A 19,749-nucleotide genomic window follows, 5' to 3' on the forward strand; every position below is an offset into this window, starting at 1 on the left:
CTTCTAACCCCTATTTCTTTCTCCCTTTTATTTATCCACTTATGCTAGATAGTACAGAACATCATGTTTCTTTTAGCATTTTCTATGACTTTCATCCATTTGCAATCTTGTCCACATAGGGTGATAAATCGGATAAACTCAACAAAATGGTGGACAAGATGATTGTAATAAATACCTTTTAGTATCGGGTAAATACTAAAAGGTACTCAACAAAGAAACATGATGTTCTAGAAATTGGTGGCCAAGATGTCATTAGAGGTGATAAATCGGATAGATTCCAAAGCTAGGACAAGGTAACCCTTCCCTCTCATAGGGGTGATTTGGCTCTCTTTACTTGGTATGCACTTTACAGTGAAACTATACAGGGGTGCTTTATATCAATGGTACAGTTGGGCTGAGCTGCTGTCTATTTTATCTTTTGCTAGGTAGTCCTGAAACCATAGCTTCAAAAGGCTACGATATCCCCCGGGTACTCTAAACTTGTGTCGATAGACTTTGTGCGGTCAGAGATTTAGTTCAGGAGTAGCCAGTGTTTGCTTCATTGTCACTAGTTGCAAGGTGAAGAAGAGTCAGGCAAAGTTCACCAGTTCAGCAATTTCAACAATCACCCCTCAGCTCACCTATACTTAGTCCACCTCAACCACTGCCATCTACTCTTAGAATGGCTCAGTATCCCTGTAATAACCCGACCCTCGTACATGTTTTCTGATATATTTTTAGTCCCTGTTTTGTGCTTTTGAATGCTTATTGTGAAATCCTATGAGAAATTACGGTTAAGAAAGTGAACTTCATGTTTAAAGATGCCTATCTGTTTGATAAGAAATGTTCTGTTGCAACTATAAAGTTTGAATCGGAAATTGGAAGCCTTAGGGGCCTGCTTATCTGAAATTGATTTTATATATGTGATCAACATAATTTTTAGGTAATATTAAGTGTTTCTGTGGAATTTCAATTTCAGATGTTTGATTTTCGTCTTTATTCACCCTTTATATATGTATGTCTATAAGAGCCTCTATGAACTCAAGACTTAGGAACTTTCTTATAACATATTCCCTGGAGAAAAGTGAAGAGAGGATAAGAACAAGGGAGAGTTGAGAGAAATTGAAGCTAAGGACACACCCTGGGAGGAAGTAACACGTCATCTCGACACTGTGAGTATTAGTACTGTCGTAGTATGCTTTATTTACAGCTAATGGTCACAATGAACACTCTGTTAATTGCAGGTTAACTATGTTAACGCACACGAACGATGATGAAATAAATGTGTATGCTTCTGATTAATAGTTAATATTAATAGTCTATCCTCCGTAAGTGAACTATGTCGTGCTTAATGAATAAAAAGGAACTTAGGATCATTCTTGAACAACGATTTCGATGTGAACATTGAAAGATTTTGGCGTACATCAGTACGACTCTGAACCTACCTTGCATTTTGGTTAAGGTCCATGATCATCGTTAATGTATCAACTTGTAAGTTACCTATGATTCCGTATAAGAATTGCATACACACTCTTAACACTGTGAAGTTGATTGTTCTGACCTATTAATGTAATGGTATCTTTGTCTTCGGATCATCGTTAGAATGAACGTTCTGCTAATTGCAAGACAAGTATGTTGATTTCCAATGAACCATGAGGAAATCTAAATGCATCATTAGGTCATACGTTGTTTACTGTTAATAGTTAATGTTAACATTCTATTATCTGCGAGTTAGCAGTATTGGTTCATGACAAGAAAATGGAATGTAGGTACACTATGGTATAATGGTAATCTTAGGAACTGAGAATGCCCTGTTTCTATTTATCCGTTCTGTTTCTACTATCTTATGACATGATATGAGTGATCCAGGGAAACAGTGTGAAGCTATGGAAACATCAAAAGAATTTGTGAAGTTATGAATCTATGTGCATGTGTGAATGTGTGAACCCATCAGGCCAAGGGCCACTCTGTGAATGTGTGAACCTATCGAGTATGGAACAAAGTGTTGTACAGAACTAAGTGCTGCCATGCGAGTCACCTCTAGAATCCGTACGAGCCACCTCTTGAGTCCATCATACATATGTGAACTAGGCTTAAAGCCGATGTGAAAGTCATGAGGCCTATGGCTGTTCTATGAAAGTTGTGAAGCTTATAGCTGTTCTGTAACATTTGTGAGGCCTATGGCCAATTTGTGATATCCGGGCCTATGGCCATTCTGTATGATCCGTTAGTATGAAACAAAGTGTTGTACGGAACTAAGTGCTGCCATGCGAGTCACCTCTAAAATCCGTGCGAGCCACCTCTTGGGTTCATACATACATGATAACGGCTTTACGCCATTCTGTTAAGGGCTTTACGCCATTCTGATAAGGGCTTTATGCCATTCTGTTAAGGGCTTTACGCCATTCTGTTAAGGGCTTTATGCCATTCTGATAAGGGCTTTACGCCATCTGTTAAGGGCTTTACGCCATTCTGTTAAGGGCTTTATGCCATTCTGATAAGGGCTTTATGCCACTCTGTTCAAGGGCTTGAAACCATTCTGTTTAAAGTTTAGGCCTAAGGCCACACTGGAAATAATTACAGGATAAGTTAACTATATGCTCTCTGCACTTATACATGTCCATTGCCATTCACGTTAAATGTTAAATTGTTTATGTATTACTATTCACTGAGCTTGGCTCACTTTATGCTATGTCTTTTTCTGTAGGTGCTCCACCTGGAGGTCAGTCTTAACCCATGGCTTCCATTCCTCCTTGGTCAACCTCAAAGTGTCCAGGCACCAAAATGAAGGCAGCTTATTTTACAGAGTTTTGTTAAGCTTTTAGTTTGGTACCCTGATGGTCTGTTTAAGGTTAAAGTGTATATAATTCTTTTACCCTCCATTGTTTCTGTTATACACCAATCTTAAGGGCTGGGTCTGTATATGTATGTGTACATAGCTAAATTCTTCGAGGCATGTCTCTGTATGTCTATTTGCCATATGTTCTGTTTGTGATCCTGGCATAGTAGTGATGGCTCAATGGATGTTTTGTACATTGTTATATACGATTAAATGCTTCCGTTCAGGCCCCATATCTTATATACATCGAGTTAAGTGTCCGTTTTTGAAGTGGTCATGCCCGAACTTTTAGGGGCGGGTTCGGGGTGTGACAATCCCTCATCAGATTTGGAAGAATTACTACTCCATCTGCAGTAGTCAGTCAACTCACTCTAGCACAAAATGGCCTGCCAAGCCGAGGTCACGAATAGGTTACAACATCAACAACAGCAGACGGCTGTTCTGCTTCTCATGCACCTAACATGGCTACTCCTATACCAAGCACTGTTGCCAATACAGCCCAGGATCCATCGGGTGTTCCTATTTCTCTAGTCTAGATAGATCCAGCCCCAGTTCAGATGTCTAGAGCTCTAGCCAAGGCACCTTTCGAGTTTGAGTTTGACCCGACCTTGCTCAAAGTCAATAAACTTGAAAAACTATTCAAGAAAGTGCAGGGGGTTAGCTCCATTTCGAGTATTAAGGATGGATATACTGAATACGCCATTACTTTGCCGGAGTGGTTCAAGATGCTGCATATTAACCGTTTCGATGGCTCTGGAGATCCAATGATGCATCTGCGTCTATTTTCTAACATCCTGCGACTAATGGGTTTGACCTGAGTTTAGAAGTTGTCACTATTTGGCTGAACCATGTCTGGATAGCTGCCATCCGGTATGCAAAATTAGAGGACTCTGTGAAACAGAGCTGACAAGAGTTGGCTGAATCCTTTGTTGCTCAATATTCCTACAACACACAGATCGAGGTCACAACTCGTGATCTTGAGGTAATGCGTCAGGAACCGAAGGAGGGCTTCTCAAAGTTTGTTATTCGATGGCAGGCAAAGGCAGCTATGATGGAAAATAGACCTCTAGAGAAAGAGCAAGTTCATATAATTGTTAGAAATCTGCATGAAAGGCTATTGCAAAAAATGGTAGTCCTCCCACTATTTAACTTTAAGAACTTCCATGAAATTGGGGTTCAAATCGAGGACGCCATCATACAAGGGATCATTGTGGAAGGTAATGAGCCTATGAGGAAGATTGTTGTTCATAGTTCCAATGCTATTACCAGTGGTAGCGCACAGCTGCGAAATGCTTAAAAGTAAACACTGTCACCACTCCCATCAAAAACCATTTTCCTATAATAGCCAAAAACCAACCACTTCAACTCGGCCCCAAGCCCGAAATTGCCATCCGCTTTACCTGAGTCTCTCTCAAGCCTTGAAAACGCTGCTAAAAAAAGGGACCTAGAGCTCCTAGAACCTTGACCCCTTCCAAATCCTCTTCCACCAAGATATGACCCCGCTAAATACTATGCTTATCATCAACAACACGGTCATGATACAAACCGTTGCATTCGCTTTCGTCATAAGATTCAGGATCTTATTGGCGAAAAGATCATAGCTCCACCAAAAAGACCTTAGGCCACCACTAACCCACCTTCGCACCTCAACCTAATCCATACACTACCATCTACCTACAACCCCAACATATACATCACCTCGGCCTGTTTACCCAAGCCTGAGGTGTTCATTCCAGAAAGCACGAACTTGTGTATGATGGATGCACTTGAACCCCAATCATCTCAAACCCATGAACCCACTACTTCTGAGCTAATGAGCATGATTGAAGATCTTCAGAGAACTGTGGAAGATCTAGCCTTTGGGATATTGGCTCCAACATCGACCACATCAAATACCAAAAATTTCACGTCAAAAGGCTCCCCAATCTTGGGACGGGCTGCATTTGAAGAAGGCCAACCCGAAGTCGTTTTAAGTCTGGGTGATGACATGTCAACAACAACTAGGTCTCGCCTCAACATAGCCACCCAATCCCTTGGCAAAGCTGAAGCAAGTGGCAAGAACAAGGCTGGGGCAAGTGTTCATCCTTATGCACATCTTTGGTGGGCTGTAGAGGCTTTCAAGGTCAAAGGGTTGAACAAACAACGAGTGCTTGCATTTGTTGCAAAAACAGTAGATGATGCTTTTGTCACTCAGGTTGGGAGCATTTTGGATCAAGGGGTAAGCCAAGAAACACCTGCCGACCCCTCTGTCAATCTTGTCAAGACTGGTAACCGCGCCTTCAATCCCCTATTCATGACCATATCCAAAGCTCTTCAAGTCCTCATATGACAAGGCCATCTCAAACCCCTTGACCCTCGGCCTCTCCCTAATCCCCTTCCAGCCAAGCATAATGCTACCAAGTATTGTGCCTTCCATCAACAAACCAGCCATGACACTAACTGTTGTTTTCGTCTTCTCCATGAAGTTCAAGATCTAATTGACAATAAGGTCATCACTCCACCAGGTCCTACAAAGTCTATCAACGCTGGATAAATGAACTGGGGGGGGGGATGATGTGGCTAATTTTATGATCGGGAGATGAACCACCTACTAATGGCACTCATTTTACTCCGGGCATGGTGGATGGCACACACTGTTTTGTGGCAAATTGAAAATGATGTTTTTACTTTTTGAACTGGGTGTTGAGTCAGTCTTGTTGTGTCAAAGTCAGGAGATTTCGGGGGTGTTACCTTGGACATCACTGTCTTGTTTTGTTTGTCTTTTCACTCTTTCTTGTTCGTCTATTTCTATCATTGAGCCAGTTGATACAGAAGATCTGAATGAAACAGTAGTAATTTTCACCTATGCCTTTAATCATTGCATTGACCAAAGTTTTTCAAAACAGTTTCCAGAACTACGGTGAAAACAAAGAGGGAGGAATTCCTCGAGATTTGTAAAAATTTGATCAACTGAGAGAAAAAGAGCCGTGCGCCCTTAATAAATGAAATCATGTCTGTTAATGTGAGTATTAAGGAGGATCCTGGCTTGGTCCAGATTGGTTCTACATTGTCTTTAGAGGAGCACAAGCGACTAGTCACTTTATTAAAAGATTTCAAAAAATGTCTTGCATTGTTCTACGAAGACATACCTATAATTGATCTTGAGATTGTACAGCATAGGATCACTCTTGGTCTCGAGACTCAACCCATTTGCTTTCAAACCTTAAACCTTTTAGAATGATTAACGACCAACCAAAATATGAGGCTTGCACGGTCAGATTGGAAGCAACCCTAGAACTAGGGGCAAGAAGGTCAGATGTGATCAAAGGAAGCTTGCATAGCTGGATGAGAAGCAGCCCTTGAACTAGGAGAAAAACATGTCAGATGTGATCGAGGATTCAAAAATGGGTTATTTCTCAAACCAATGAAGACTGGAAAGAAAGCCAAATCCTATAATCAGAGAAAAGAAAATTTATTGCTGAAGGACAGTCGGGTTCCTATCCACGACACTAGGGGCAAATTCAGACCCAATTGGATGGGCCTTTACATCATCAAGTCTACATCATCAACGAACAACAGCCATTCTCCTAGATTCAGATGGCTTAGAGATCTCAAAACCGATCAACATGGACAAGTTAAACTTCCCCATCTTTGAGAGGCTCGTTGGGCCAAAAACCCGAAAGGGCGACCCAGGCAAAAATAGAGCATGAAAAAGAAAAAGAACAAAAATCAAAAATGGAAACAAAGGAAAAAGAAAAGAAAAAGAAGAAGAAAGAAAAATGAAAAGGAAAAAATAGAGCTCTCAAGGTTGAAAACCCGAAAGGGCGGCCTTAGCAAAAGTTAGAGCACAAAAGGGGAGTGTTAATACCCGAGTGCACCTTAACTCGGGAACTACGTATGGCTTGATTCCCATCTTTGGGATACGTAGGCAACTTCATCCTGAAGTTTGGCCCCAACCATTTTCAACCTACTTGTCTCATCCATGTTAGTTGGCTTATCCTTATTCAAACTCAGCTATCCTATCTATGTGCAAATTGGCTCATCTTCATGCTCATCTTCGTTCAAAATCGATTGTCCTATTCTGTTGGAAGATTCAGCTGCAAGACAAATCAAGTTCAGATCTGAGGTTGTGTATCTCAAGAGTTAATTCCTCGTTGGTCGGATAGTGGCTATTTGCAAAAACAGTTTTTGAGGATTTTTAGTAAAGCTGACTAATTTTCTCAAAAATTATTCCTTTTTTTCAAAACTGGATCATTTCTTGGACCCAAAAAAGAGAAAATTTTCAGTGCTCACAGCCTGACTTACATGATTTCAAAGTAGAAAGTCAAACAAGCATGTTAATCTAACTCTCATGTTGGTCAAAATTGTTTTAGCAAGAAGCCAAAAAAACAAAAAATAGTCAAAATAATGAACTAGGGGCACAGTCGACTCAGGTTTTCTGTCTTTTTCCCGTTGTCAATATACTCGCCAAAAAGGGCACAACTAAAGTTAGCAGCAAAGGCCAAAAACTCTCTCATCCTCTAAGCAGTGAGGTATCGAACTAAGTGTGAAGCACGAACTAGAAACAAAGCTGGATATTTGACCCCTCTCATAAGGTCCACAACTTCCAGCTTATCTATCAACCACACCTGGGAAGGGATAAAAATAAGAGAGATTAAATAATAGAGAGATGTACGCTGAGAGAAAACGTAAGAGATTTTCAGAGAAAATAGAAATTGAGTGCCAAAGTGATGTGAGAATCACAAATGAGAAAGGGTGGGAAACAATACTTGGAGAAGCAGTGGGCTCCCTGTAAACTGAGAAGTCTCCCACCGGTGGTAAACATCCAAGAGTTGTGTTTGTGGTTTTTGTTTTGAGTCTTGTTTTGATTTCAGTAGGTGTAAATAGACATGTTTAGGTTGTTTTTACTTTGTTGAGTCGTGGTGTACTGTGGTCAGTCATTAGCTTAATACTCGGTTAAGAATTCATTCTTGGTTCCAATTTCAAGAAAACAAATTGTTTTGTGCTCAAAGTGTCGTGCCATTCCCACCATGATGTGCAAAAACAGGATCCTTTCTTTGATCAACTACGGGGTCCAACCCAGATCAATAGAGAGTAACAGAATGAGGACCTATCTGAATCTACATAGGTTCCGGATTGCAAAGCAAAAGAAAAGAGGGAAAATTGGAGCATCTGAGCAATTTTCGAGTTTGCATTCTGGATGGGCCTTCTTAAACCTTGTCATTTCTCCGAAGTGTGAGTGTACCTCAACCTCAAGCTCAAATCCTACTTCAAGTCAGAATAGCGATCAAAGTGCTCTCCTTGAACACTATTCCCCACCAAAGGCGTCTTGGCTGTGTTTGCAATGAGTTCCTAGGAGACCAACTGCGACGGTGGAAACTAGATTTCGAATGGCGATGCCTAGAACACAAAGGTTTGGAATTTCTGAGATTAAAGTCTAGTTTAAATACCCAGGGGTGTATCCCCGGCTTGAAATTTGTATGGCAGCCCCATAGGTTGAGGTAGCGTGTATGCGCCACAATTTTGGATACAGAACCAACCTAGTCTGTCACCCCGTTGGAGAATAAGGAAAGTTGTGAATATGATTAGGAAGAAAAGTGGCTTCCGTGGCTTCTACATGCAGAGGTTACCCCTTGTCAGCATTTGAGGGCCTTTCAATTGTAAGTTAAAGGTAAGAGTTCGAAGAACACAAGAGGGAGATCCCTGTCAGAGTTGAGCGTTTCATCGCCATTCACCCCGTGAGGTGCTTTCTAAAGCGCCGCTTTGTTTGTTTATTGCATTCTCTAACATCATTCACTACATTGCTTGTCACACACATATCATATTATCTATCACACTTATTGCATTCATTTGCATCTTGTATCATTTATCCTTTTACGCTGAGCAGCGTTTAAGATCATTATCCCCTGGGGCTTTTCTCAGGACACGTGAGACGTGTTCCTGAGCGATTTTTTTTATCTCAGGGTGTGTGGAGCATGACCTTGATTGGCTTTTCTCTTCTCATGATTTCAGCGTGGTTAGAGTATCTCAAGGCATGCAGGAATGCAACCTTGAGTTTTTTTCTCCTTCCTCTTCTCACAATTTTACCGTGGTTAGAGTATCTCAGGACGCGCGAGACGTGACCCTGAGCGGTAAGACCTCTTCTCACGATTTCAGCGTGGTTAGAGTGTTCCCTTCCTCACACGATTTCAACGTGTTTGAAATTTGTTCTTCCTCCCCTCACAATTACAATGTGGTTGGAGTATGTCACCTTATTCATCTACTACATCATCCATTACATCCATTACATCATATCATTTTATCACCTGCATCTTTCCCATGTTAAACTTAGTCTGCCATAGGCTCATACCTTTCACTTGTTGAAACATGGTTATGTCAGTGTAAGTACCCATGTTGCGCTGAGGCCAATATTGAGGGTGTCAACACCTTTTCTGTTTTATACGTTGTTTATTTTGTGCCCATGCCCTTTCTACGTAAGACGTAGTTCAGCCTGCGCCCTTATTCACTGCATCCATTGCATCCATTGCATTGTACTTTGTCTTGTTGCATTCAACATTTAGGATCCTTATATTTCCCCAGCAGATCATTCCTTACTTATATCATACCACCCAATTACTTATACCCTCTCTACGAAAAACATAGTTCTGTATGTGCCCATACCCCTTTCACGTTGAAACATGATTCTATTATGTGTAAGCATCCATGCTACGCTGAGGGCAGTATTGAGGATGTAGGCACTTAGCCTATGTTAGGTGTCGTTTGGCTGTCCCCACTTCTTTTCTATATAAAACGTAGTTTGATTTGCATCTTCATTCCTTTATGGTATTCGTGTGTTTTGCACTGCTTGTGGTTTGATTATTTCATTACATTGTATATTATTTACATTGTTTTGTTACATTATGCATATCATTTTGCATTCTGCCCCTGAACTACACTAGTTTGATTCCTTGCAACGGGATACGTAGGCAACCCTCAGATTCAACCAACTACATCTGCATTTTGTTTATTTGCCCAAGTCTTACAGCTTTGTCAAAATGGGTCGTCTTCAGGCTTTGACATTCACTCACGTCATTTCATGATTCTGAGCTCTGTCAAAGAGGGGCAACTGTAGACACCCCATTTTTTACCACCCTTAAGACTTGGGCACCTCAGGTTGATCACTCAATGATGAAAGTTATGTTATACAAACGTTCATTTTATTCAGCAAGAAAAGTTTCTAAATCCCAACCTTACACCCTATTTTGACCAAAATTCTTTTAGACCTTAAAACCCTCTTTTTCAAAATATTTTTTCAAATATTTCTACAATGTTCCGAGGTTCGTATTTCGTTTAAAATATTACACTTTTCGGTAAACCGAGTAAAGACAAAGTGGAAATAAATGGAAGAGAGGTGAACTCTTTGAAAATCTTTAAAAACATCTTGTTTATAGGTTTGGAGTTGAAGAAAATAGGAGGGGAGGGAAGAAAACTAGTTGGGGAAAAGGTTGGGCATCAATTTGTTAAGATAAAAATGAGTAGTCTTCACTAAAATAGGCATATCTCTTTGCACACTTAGAATTTAGATGTGAGGCCACCTCCATTGGAAATTTGATTCTATTAACTGTTTCTACTTTGTTTAATTATTCTATCTTGTCATTATCAATTATGTAATGCCTCCAACATTTGTTTCTCTAGAAGGAGAATAGACTTAATATGTTTCTCTGCTTCAGGTAACAGCATTTCTACCCTTGATGATACAGTTACAGAGACAAAGGCTGAAGGAGGAGAGTTTGGATGTAACATTTCCCATTTAGCAAATTATTATGGCATAGCAGAGAAATCAATGGAAAAGTTTGTTTCTATAATATCATCATTCAGGTGCTCCTCATCTGGTTCTCATGCTAGTGGACTCCGTGCCCCTCTAAAAGATGTGCAGAACACATGTACTAGTAGGTAATGTTGTTTGACCTTGATGCTAAAGTTTATTGCCCCTAAACAAATCCTTTTATGAGCATCTTAGTAATTTGTATGTGTTTGTTGAAGGTCAAATGTTGGTGTGGATTTAAACAAATTTGCATATGCACCAACTAATCGGAAGGCTTCCTCAGCAAAATGCAGATGCTAAGCTTGGATAGATATTTAAATAGAAATTTGTCCTGGCACAACTCATGGTTTTTCAATTCAGTTAAAGCCACACTCTTAAATGTTGTCATTCTTTAGTGTCTGTAAGTCTGGCATTTCCTTTGTTATTTCTTTTATTTATTTATCGTTCCACTTTTATGTTAGTTTAAACTATTTTTGATATCTTTTATGTAGAGCTTACTACAATCAAAGACTCATTTTGGATTTGTCGAGGCCTTAGATTATGCTGCCACCTGTGTGATTCACAACCTTCGCATCATAAGCTTGTAGGTTGGGATATAGCAATGCCTTGTTTTTGTATATTCAATTATCTAGAGCTTATGGATAAATACAATGTAGTACTCTCTCTGTAACTGTTACCATGTATGCATTGTAGCCTCTTGCTTCACTGGGCTCAAAAGATTGCAGTTTTCTTTAAAAGTATTTTGTTTGTTGTCAAGTTATATTGTCTCTTTCACTCCTAGATTTTAGGGTGTCATTCATGCATGGTAATGGATAATGATCAAGAGCTTGTATTAAATGACATTTTTCTATGTACAGAATTTTGTGCATGACTACTGTGATAGAACTATTAGAAAGGTTCTTGTTTGAATACTGTGGTATTACTAAATTTTTGTTTATTAAACCTTTTTGGGCAAAGACATTTTCCTAGTTTGAGGTAACTTGGTGTGTAATGATATTGTGTTATTGAAAATTAATGGTTGAATTCTCTTTGACCAAATTGTTATTATTTTAGTAAACAAATCACTGCTAAATCTATACCATGAGAAACGAAAATAAATGACTTGTCTGTGGACAGGAGTGGAAGGCAGAGCCCTGTATACATTGATGTTAATCGAGGTTGGCTTTTGTTTATTTGGGCTCATCCTGTTTAGTTGCTTCCCTAAGAACTTTGGAGGCCCAATTATTTTCCTTTTCAATCAAACTTAAGAACCCTAGTACAGTTGGATATTATTGTTGAACTTTGGGTTAGGTTGCTTTCTCAGAAAAACCATAAATAAATCTTACACTTTCAACGACTAGCATGACCCAGTTTACTATAAAAGTATATGTATCTATAACAATAATGCTACAAACACAAAAAAGTCAGAAAAGTGCACATAATGCAGTGATTGGTTGTTATTAAGTCCCTAATTGTTTAAACAGCACTGATTTAGTGCTCTAAATTTGCACCACTAATGCCAACTCTAATGAGTTGGCAATGCAAGAAAAAAAAAAAAAAAGGCCAAACTATCACATCAGTGGTGGGTCTACATCAGCGTCACATCATTAGTGGTCTTCAATTAGTGGTCTAAAGCATTTTTGTTGTTTAAAAGACTTGGGGTTTTTTGGAAATGGGTCTAATAATGCATATTTATGTGCAACCTCGTCTTGCACGCAATGTAAACATCCATACATACAGAAAAGAAAGAATGCAAACGGGGACCAAAAGACCTTCCCCAACTTGAGTTTTGATATCATGTTAAGTTACCAGTTGTCCCAAAAGTTAAAGATTTTAGGAAATGGACCCAATAATATATATCAAGCTCACCAACAATGGCAACAAAGCATTCTTCTTGGTGGAGTGTTGACTCCATCCAAGATGAATGTAGTGTTGAGATAACTATATTTTGTACTCTTTTGTGTTGGTGTTGTTTTCCCGTCTATAATGAATCTCTGAAAGTTGTTTATGATGATCGGGGTTGTAGATTATTGAGTAGGGGATTGTTATCCCTAACTTCAATTAGAGTGGAGACAATTAAGATGGATGTGTTACTTAATCCTGTCATTCAAGCTTAAATCTTTTGTGAACTTAGGTTTTAACTTAGGTCTTACTGGATGTCTTTCGAGTGTTTTTGGAAAAAAAGGCGTTGATTGGCAGAGGTCATGGATTATCCATTGTCGAGGGACTTCTAAATTACTCCAATTCATTAGACGAGGTTGGATTATCGTGTCAAATGGTCTTGATTCAAAGATTTCAACGATTTTATTATCATTTGATCTTGTTTTTGTTTCAAGAAATTTGGTCAATTCGTGAATTGTTTTCTAACGAATAGCCAGATCATGTGAATTAGATTTCATTCCTAATCCTTGTGTTTTAATTCTTATTCTGACTGTGTCTTCAAGATTAGGATCATTTATGGAAATAAAAAAATTTGGTCTAACATTAAACCAAACCACTTCATTAGCCAAATTAGATTGAATTCCTCCAATGATTGCTTTCATTAAGTCAGAAAATCTTTTATCAAAAATTACTGCCAAAATAGGAGTATCTATCCCTTGGCAGACTAAGGTTGTTATGGTTACCTGTATTAATCCAATATAAATAGATTGAATATCAGGATATTTCTTTTTCCATCTTGCAACCTTTTTCTTATCAAAAAAAAAGAATGTCAATATTTCCTTCTTCTGACCATTTTGCTAGAGTTTTTCCACTGTATTGTTCAAACACTCTTGCTGAAAAGAAGTTGAATTTTGAAAGTTCATAAATTTCTGGCACAATAACTTTTTGCATTTTTCAAATTTTGCTAATTCTTTGTCGGTAAAAGTTTTTTCTTCTCCGATTACATTTCCAAGTCGAATTGCTTGTAATTCTTCTTGAGATATACTATCTGTTTCTTGAGATATTTTTTGACTATTTATATTAGTCATCATAAAGATTAGTTCTTCATCTAAACTTTCTTTATCACTAGAAATTTCGTTTAAGATTTTTTCTTCATCAGAAATTTATTCGCTATATATTATTTCAAAATCTTGTTCTTCAAGAACTTTGATTATTTTCTTTGCACTTTTTTTTCCCTTTTTGGGCATTCGGGTGCATAGTGACCCTCTTCGTCACAAATGTAACATTTACAAGTTTTCTTTTTTGAAATACTTGTTGGTTTCTTTTTTCAAATATACTTTTTCTTTTTTGAAAAAGTTTTGTTCTTTTTCCAAAGTTTCTATTTATATTTTCTGCGTTTTTTGAAAAATCCTTTTCGCTTGGAAAATGTATTACAACCAATTTTCCAATTTTCTTTCAAAATGTTATCACAACATTTTTTACTATATTGTGAGTTGAAAATTTTATTTTTTATTTGTTTTTTCACTTTTGCTTCTAGACACTGATCTACTATCAGTCTTAGGTAGTTGGCTTTGATGTGTCAAAGTCGGGTAGTTGGTTTTGATGAGAACTTATCCTATATTAGGTGCTTACTTTTGAGTGGCTACCGAGAGTTTGGTATGCCTTTTGTTGATGCTTGTGGAATTCAATTTTTTGTGTACAGTTCGTTCATTGCTAAACTAATCCCTTGAGAGAGCATATTATAATAATAGTTTTAGCTTCAATTGAAGGGTAAGCTCTATAGGAAAACATATATGTGCAAACTAAGAAAGAGTTGGAAGGTTTATTGGAGATTATTTTGCTTGAGATTGCTTCTAAAAGTCTTTATTGACTATCAAGAGACGAAAAAGATTCGTATAATCGACCTCACTTGATTGAAACGCAAGGTGTAATTTGATTTAGTTTACTTCTAAAAGTCACCCTCACCTTATGCTTCAAAACTTCTTTTTTCCTTCTCTTATCTGCCAACCAAGAGTTGGGATTGGCATTTTGTGAGACTTTGAGAGTTAGATTTGAAGCTTGAGTTGGCTCAATTCAATTATGGTTGCTACCTGCTTAGAGGCTTTTCATTCAATAAGAGTTACCATATTAACCTCACCCCACTGTCATTTATTGCCAACCCTCCTGTTAGGCAAATTTTATTTTTAATTTATGTAGCTTGAAATTTAAAATACTTAATAGTTGTATTTTAAAAAGTTAAAAAAGTGGCTGATAAAACTTTTTAAGTTTTCAGCTTATTTGTTCAGCTCAAAAATCAGTTTTTTTTCTCCTATATAGAAGTTTTCCAAATACAAAGTATAAACGACTAAAACTTTGTTACAATGATTAATCATTCATGTGTTTAATTCAAAACATTGTCATTTAGACACTACTCTATAATTTTGTTGGGTTCTTTCGTCCATCTGTTTTGGAAAAAGATAGAGGCATCACATTTATCACCATATTTAATATAAAAATGTTAGACCTTTTTTTTTTTTTTTTTTTTTTTTTTTGATCAGCAAAGAAAAGGAAATTTATTGATGAAACAGATAACTCTTACATCAATAAAAGAAAGAGAAGGATGGGTGCTAAAAACCTCATCACGAGTTAATGAGAAACCAACCACAAACACCAAAAACCACCCCACCCAATGAAACACTAACCAAAACTACCAAACAGCAATACAAAGTGAAACAGACAACCAAAACTAGTTGACAGCTCAACACTTAACAAAACAACAGTCCAAGTATAGCAGCAGAGTCCACCAAAACTGAGCAAAACTACCAAACATTTCACCACCTTCAGTAGCCCATCTTCACCAGTAGTAGCCCATCTTCCTTTTAGTAGTAGCCCATCTTCACCAAAACAAAGCAAAACTACCAAACATTTCACCATCAGCATGTCAGTAGCAGGAGCAGTAGTAACTTCACATTTGATTTGAAACATCATCAGAAGAGCAGCCCAGAAAAAACCAGCAACAGACCTCTCACTTGAATCAGATCAGCAACAGCCCCAGAAAAATCCTAGACAACATATTAGATTAGCACAGCAAGACAAACACCACAGCAATTCAGCTCTCCACACTACAACAGTTCAGGCCAACATTACAATTCAGCAACAAAACAGTCCTACAAATCAGAACTCTTAACTCAGTCTATCAGTACCCACCAAAACTTTGCATCCTTCATCCTCCTAAACAACATCAGATGGCTCTACGAACAGAATTAGCATAGATAGGAAATCACTTCAACCAGCAATACCACAACAATAAACATAATATACATTGCCAGCACAACCCAGATCCGACATTAACCTCAGCAACCAAAAGAGTCCACCCAGATCAGAATCTAACCTCAGCAACCTGATGCTAATACACAAATCAGTCATACACACTTCTTCCGGAAATGCACCTTCTCACTTGCCTAAGGTTTATCACACAATCCTAAACTGTAAAACTATGGACTAAGTAATATGGTCTCAACCATAGCGCTAGTCTAACTTTTATCACTTCACATAATTCAGCCACAATAGGGATTGAGGCATTGAACACCACATCATTTCTAAGCTTCCACAGGGACCACAACATAACCAGAATAATACTCCTCCAAATCTTTCGCTCCTTCCTGCTGAGCCTTTCCCCATCCCACCAAAGAAGTAACCCTTCAACAGTTCCAGGTAAGGCCCCTTGAACATCCCACTAATTCAGCATTTCAGCCCACACAGATGACGCAAATAGGCAGGACACCATGACATGGTTCACAGATTCAATCTCAGCTTTGCAAAGTGCACATAAAATTGATGCATTTCTTTGAAGCACACCAATTCTTTAGAGAAAGGATGACGTCTTTAATCTACTCTGTTATGCAAGCCACCCCAGAAATTGGACTTTGGGAGGCAAGTATTTAACCCACACTAGCTTACAAATACTCAATTGAGGACTTGCAGTAGCAGAAACCCCATTATACAAAGAGGACACTGAGAATACCTCTGTTGCTGCTGCTAACCACAGTGGTCTATCAACCTAATTCACCACCAAAGGCAGTGCAGTACCCAGGAGATTTTAAGCCTTGTGACCTCACAATCTTCCCAACCATATAGTCTTCTTCTAAAGTTAAACACCCAGACCCCTGCAATTTCCTTCCTCTCATACATTGTTCTTAATGAAACCTCCTTATCCAAGGTTAAAGGCCAGGATATTCTTCTCTGAACAGGTGATATGACACCATTTATCCAACCAAAACCTAACTCTACTCCCATCCCCAACCTTTAACTGCCAATTATTCAGGTAAAACTGTAGAAATGGGCTATCAGACATAGCAATATTAATTATACCTTTCCATATACTAGAGACAATAGGCCTTATGCAAGAAGTGGGCACCCAATCACTAAAGTCCACCTTATACTTGCTACAGATAACCCCCTTCCATAGTGCATCTTTTTCATATCCAAACCTCCACCACCATTTGATTAGAAAACAGTCATTCATCACTTTTACTCTTCTCAGCGCCAGTCCTCCTTGATCCACACTTTTTGACAAATCAGCCCATTTGACCAAGTGTATCCTTCTCCTTACTTCAGACCCCCCCAAAGGAATGAAACTTGCAACCTGTCAATCACTTTCGCTACCCCTTGGGGTAATCTAAGCAAGGATAGATAATATACCGGCAGCAATGTAGTTACAAATTTGATTAAAGTTAGCCTCCCTGCATAAGATAAAAGCTTTCTTTTCCAACTAGCTAGCCTGCTACGAATCTTGTCCAACACTAGTTTCCAAGTTTTCTTTCTATTAGGATTCGCTCCAAGGGGCAGACCTAGATATTGAATTGGCAGATTCTTGATTTTGCAATTCAAAATAGATGCAAATCTAGCTAAAGATTCATCTGAAACACCCACTCCACAAACCTGACTCTTATGATAATTAATCCTCAGACCCGACATCACCTTAAAACACCTCAAGATCCTCTTCAAGCTTCTGACCTCCTCCTCTTCAGCCTCACAAAAAAGAATTGAATCATCCGCAAATTGCAGGTGAGACAGCATCACATCATTTGTACCAATTTGCACACCTTTAATAATTCCCATCCGGTATGCTCTTGACAGTAACATATTGAGACCTTCAGCAACCAAGTTGAACAGGAAGCGGGACAGTGGGTCACCTTGTCGAAGACCCCTTTGAGGACTAAACTCTTCAGTTGGAGACCCATTTACAAGTATTGAAATTCTAGCCATGCTAACACACTCCATGATCCATTTCACCTATCTTAATCCAAAACCAAACTTCAAAAGCATAGAGTTTAGAAACCCCCAGTTGACTGAATCGTACGCCTTCTCAAAATCAAGTTTAATGATCACACCCTTCTTCTTGGTTTTCTTCTACCCATCTACCACGTCATTGGCAATCAAAACCCCACCTAGTATGTTCCTCTCTCCTATAAAGGCTGATTGGGTCTCACTAATGATACAAGGTAGTACTTCATTTAATCTTCTTGATAGGACCTTAGTTAGGACCTTGTAGACTGATCCTTCTAAACTTATTGGCCTATAGTCTGATAAACCCATAGGGTTTTCCTTTTGAGGAACAAGAGTAATAAATGAGCTATTTAAACCCTTCACCAATCTACCATTCCTATAAAATTCCTTCATAAAATTGAAAACTTCCCCTTTCATCACCTTCTAAAATTTTTGAAAGTATAACATGTTGAAACCATCTGGGCTAGGTGCCTTGTTTCCTTCACAATCCTTTACTGTTGCCAGGATTTCTGATTCTGAAAACTCAATTTCCAACATATCAAAATAAGGACTATTACTCACTGATGTGAAGAAGCCTCCTAACTTAGGTCTTGACACCCACTCCTCAGAATACTGCTTCTTGAAGTGCTCAAAGACTGCAAATTTCGCTAGACTAAGTTCCTCAAGCACTAAACCACCATATGCAATGGATGTTATTTCATTTCTACATTGTCTACCCTTGGCCATCACATGAAAAAATCTGGTATTTCGATCCCCTTTCAAATTCCAATTCAGTCTTAATTTTTGTAACCATGTCCATTCCATCATTCTATGAAATCTCCATACCTCTTCACTAGCTGCTCTTCATCTAGCTTTGTCATGCTGGTCCAACTCTCTACTTTCTGCTTGAAGATCAAGGTTATGAACTTCCTCCTCTACTACTTTCAATTTGTTAGGCAACGACCCATACACCTCCTTATTCCATTGCCGAAGAGCTAATTTCAAATCCTTCAATTTTTTCTATGATATGAATCCAGCCCAACCATTAGTCTCTAACTCCTTCCAAACTTTAACCACAAAAGAGGAGAAATTTTGATGTAGACACCAAGCATTTAGAAACCGGAACGACTTTGGGCCCGCCCTGGCCTCTTTCATCTTCCATCAAGAGTAGTGGACTGTGATCTGAGATGAGCCTAGGTAATCCCCATAATTTTAATTGAAAACCCTCCAACCATCTTGGATCCACCAACACCCTATCTATCCTACTCCATTTTTCCCCTTCCCTGGAATTACACCATGTGAACTTTCTTCCTAATAAAGGTAGATCTTGTACTTCACTATTCTCAATGAACTCATTAAGCTCAATCATACCCCTCTCTCTTCTAGAACAGCCTTTCCTCTCACCAATATGTCTAATTTCATTAAAATCCCCACACAGACACCAAGGTTTAGGAAAACCTTGTTTCAGCTTAAGAAGACTATCCCAAAGCTTTCCTCTACCACCCACATCATTCGGTGCATAGATATTTAGTAAAACACACTCAAAATAATTAAATATTGTACCTGATAAGAGTATGAACCTTCTACTACTATAGCAAGCACCAAGCTGAAATACCTCAGGGTCCCATATACATAGCAATCCTCCAACTGTACCTTCAGAATCCACTGACATGAACTCCATTCTAGTCCTCACCTACATTTCTCTGACTACTCTTTCTGTAATAGCAGTTTTTTTTGTTTCTTGAATCAACACTATATCAACATTTCTGTCCTTCACCAACTTCCTTATCTTTCCCCTCTTCTCTTGCCTTCCAATTCCTCTAATATTCCAAATCAGTATCTTCATAAGAAAACATTATATGGCTTTGTAGACGCACCCCAAGGGCCTCATGCTATATAGTTCGGACTCAAATGTCACAGTTCTTAATCTAATCCCGCAAAGTGCAATGCGAGACCGATAAATCACCAAAGAGTCCAAATCCGGCAAATCGTTTTGAAAAATTGATTTTTGTAAAGAAATCCCAAACATGGACTGCTTTGC

The 19,749-nt window shown here is 38.6% G+C and overlaps 1 protein-coding gene across 1 annotated transcript; it reads right to left on the reverse strand.

Annotated features, from left to right (window-relative positions):
• Positions 1-18,572: 18,572 nt before the first annotated feature.
• Positions 18,573-19,389, reverse strand: LOC145799637 (uncharacterized). The gene is made up of 2 exons (XM_082889238.1): positions 18,829-19,389; positions 18,573-18,716 (listed from the first exon to the last, which is right to left on the reverse strand). The coding sequence occupies exons 1-2, from the start codon at positions 19,387-19,389 to the stop codon at positions 18,573-18,575; spliced, it is 705 nt and encodes a 234-aa protein (XP_082745364.1).
• Positions 19,390-19,749: the final 360 nt, after the last annotated feature.

The sequence above is a fragment of the Camellia sinensis genome, chromosome 9 (genome assembly GCF_055761805.1).
Source record: "Camellia sinensis isolate YWXY chromosome 9, ASM5576180v1, whole genome shotgun sequence".
Taxonomy (NCBI): domain Eukaryota; kingdom Viridiplantae; phylum Streptophyta; class Magnoliopsida; order Ericales; family Theaceae; genus Camellia; species Camellia sinensis.

Coding starts and splice junctions, on each gene's coding strand:
- LOC145799637 (XM_082889238.1), bottom strand. CDS start 19,389: ATGGAGTTCATGTCAGTGGATTCTGAAGGTACAGTTGGAGGATTGCTA. Junction 18,717..18,828: donor GCGGGCCCAAAGTCGTTCCG/GTTTCTAAATGC, acceptor AAAAAATTGAAG/GATTTGAAATTAGCTCTTCG.